Source organism: Mercurialis annua, linkage group LG6 (assembly GCF_937616625.2).
Source record: "Mercurialis annua linkage group LG6, ddMerAnnu1.2, whole genome shotgun sequence".
In the NCBI taxonomy this organism is placed as follows: domain Eukaryota; kingdom Viridiplantae; phylum Streptophyta; class Magnoliopsida; order Malpighiales; family Euphorbiaceae; genus Mercurialis; species Mercurialis annua.
In genome coordinates, this window is record NC_065575.1 from 39,178,447 (window position 1) to 39,181,560 (window position 3,114).

General features: G+C 30.2%; 1 protein-coding gene across 1 annotated transcript; it reads right to left on the reverse strand.

Annotated features, from left to right (window-relative positions):
• Positions 1–279: 279 nt before the first annotated feature.
• Positions 280–2,705, reverse strand: LOC130015701 (uncharacterized). Its single transcript, XM_056106366.1, has 3 exons — positions 2,696–2,705; positions 531–1,343; positions 280–423 (listed from the first exon to the last, which is right to left on the reverse strand). Exons 1-3 carry the CDS (start codon positions 2,703–2,705, stop codon positions 398–400), a joined length of 849 nt encoding a protein of 282 aa, XP_055962341.1. The 3' UTR covers positions 280–397.
• Between the last annotated feature and the right edge of the window lie 409 nt (positions 2,706–3,114).

Genomic DNA, 3,114 nt, shown 5'->3' on the forward strand with positions numbered 1-3,114 from the left:
AATTCTCTTTTTAGAGATATGACCCAAACGCTTATGCCATAATGTAAAAGAGTTCTCATTTGAGAATTTGCGTTTAGTGCCTTTGGTTTCAACATTATGGGACTCATTATACGAATTTATCGTATCAAGTAAATAAAGGTTGTCGTGATTAGATAGAGTACTAGTTCCAACAAGCATAGAATTAAAATAGACATTACACATTCCATTTTCAGATGAACAAAAAAATCCTTCTTTGTCCAAAACAGTAACTGAAATCAAATTACGTATAAATGACGGTATAATAAATGTGTTATTTAATTCTAAATAAAAATCAGTACTTAACAACAACCGAAAAGTCCCTATGCCTAAAACTTCAACCGGATTTCCAGTGCCCATATAGATGTATTTCTCATCATCACTAGGTCTTCGGTAGTTCAGGCAACCCTGCATAGATATACTTATGTGAGTTGTAGCACCAGAATCCAACCACCAAGTATATCTTGGTACTGAAACCAAATTAACCTCAGTACAAACAAGAGCGAAAGACGTACCTTTCTTCACACGCCAAGTGTGGTATTTAGCACAATCTTTCTTCATATGAGAAGGGTCTTTACAAAAGAAGCATTTCTTTTCTTGATGTCCAACGGACGGTCCCTTTTGCTTCTTTGGTGGTCCAGACACCGCAATCTCTTTTTCTTTTCTCTTTTTACCACGACTAGAGGAGGTTGATACAAAATGAGCACTTTCAGTTTTATATTGTTTCATCCTCTCTTCCTCTTGCACCAAGTGAGAGATGAGCTCATTAAATGTCCATTTATCCTTTTGACAATTATAGCTCACCTCAAACTGTCCAAATTGGGGAGGAAGTGATATCAACACTAAATGAACGAGCAAATCTTCCGAAATCTCGATTTTTAGTGTCTTTAATTTTCCTGAAAGATGAAACATTTCCAAGATATACTCTCTTATGCTTCCGTTACCCTTATACCTCATAGATACAAGCTTTCTTAAAGATGCACTTGTATCTGCCTTATCGCTTTTAGTAAAACGCTCTTCAAGGGTATCAAGAAACTTTTTAGCATCAATTTCCTCAGACATGGTGTCCAGAAAAGTCTCCGGGATGGTATTTTTCATAATCATTAGACTTACGCGGTTAGAGCGATCCCACCTCTCAAATTTCTTCAATTCATCAGAAGAACTTAGATCCATAAGAGGTGTAGGACATGGCTCCCTCAATGCGAGGTCTAAATCCATGCATCCCAATACCATAGTCACTTTATTTTTCCAAGTTTTAAAATTGCTACCACTAAGCATCGGAATGCTATTAATTGTGGCAGTAACCGAAGAAGCATTAACAAAATCAGCTGTAAAGAGAACAATGTATAAACAAAATAATGAGCTCACAAAAAAAAAATACCAAATTGTGATTAATTATATCAATAATACTAACAACCCATTTCAAGATAATCATGATGACATCAAATCTAATCTTTGGATAGAGAGTTGATTCATAGTTGATTCTCTTGGTGTAGTAATCCAGTAAAAAATAGTAATATCCAGTCAAATATTTAGTCTTCCTTTGGGCCGATTAAATATTTACAACGGACACCTAATAACTATTTTACTTATTACTACATGTATATGTAAATTTCTGCAAAATAATAATTTTTCTTTGGAATAATATATTATTCGCATGAAAAATACATATACTACCACTTAATAATTCACAATAGAAAATAATTGAACAGCGGAAATCACTTTGGTGACTATACTATCGAAATAAATTCAAGTGAAAAATTAAGTTTATAAATAATTTAATGTTATTATAATTAATTATTAAATTATTAAAATATGATACTATAATCCATAATATTACTGATACAGTAATATATAAATGTACCATAAATAAAAGATGAATTTGGATTAAGAAATTTAATTTGGACTAAACTGTAATTATTTCGAATTTAATTGAAAACATTATAATTTAATGGGCAGTTTGACAAGAAAATAATAATGTAGGGGCTAAACAGGCATCTTTAACTTAAAACAGTTTACTTTGCAGCGTGTCAGAAACTTGCTGTCAATGTCATGCCGTTTCGCACGTGAGCCATATTATCAAATAATAAAAATAGAAGGACCAAAATAGAACTTTTATTATAAAACAGTTTGCACTAAAAGATGCGTTTCTTCATGGCGCGCTTCTTCCTTAAACAAATCAGTGCTTATGTACCAATATTTAGTCCAAATTATTTTGTTTTGTCCAAAATTTCAAGAAAAACTTTAACTAAATTAAAAATACAGAAATATGCATAATTAATATAGTTTGAACCAACCATACGAATTAGACTCAAAATGAAATTAAACCCAATCATGCATAACTAATCCTAAATCATCAAAAATGAGATTAATTTTTATATGCATTCAAAAATAAATGAATCTTAATGAATTTAACCAAAATAAATTCAATTCAATTTTCATAATTTTATCAATTAAATGAAAATCAAATTGTTGGATTATTTATAAAATCATGAACTCATATAATGATTATATAAATATAAATTATCAATAAAATTCATATATATATAATCATTAATCAAGAACACAAACAATTCTAAACAAGAATGGCTCCGATACCAATTGTTAGAAAAACTTAATAAATTAAGTACTTAAGTTCTTATTTAGAAGATCGTTTGAGTAAACTAAATGCGGAACATACCTGAATCCATGATTGATAACTTGAAGGAGAAGAAGAGTAGGGAGAATAATCTTCTAATTGAGTGTGTTGTGTTTTTGTACTATGTTTAAATGGCAAATGGGAAGCCTATTTAAACAAACTCAATAGACACATCAATTAGGGACCATACCCTTTCATAAATAACTAATGGTATAAATTATTAATAAGCCCATTATTAATTAGTAATTTACACCTCAGGAATTCTACACATATAAATTAATCCCCGCACTTTATTTTAGATGACTTTGACCCTAAATTAGATTATAACATCTCAATTAGGTCCTATAAACTTTATGACAACAATATGTATATGATTATTAACTATAATACATGTACGTCTACATGTTTATATGTATTTATAAGTACGTATGCATATTATTACAATCCAAAATCTAACACAA

What these genes read in the sequence shown, in the direction of transcription:
- LOC130015701 (XM_056106366.1), bottom strand. An exon ending in CACTTGGCGTGTGAAGAAAG is followed by an intron (nt 424 to 530) that starts GTACGTCTTTCG and finishes ATATCTATGCAG; the next exon opens with GGTTGCCTGAACTACCGAAG.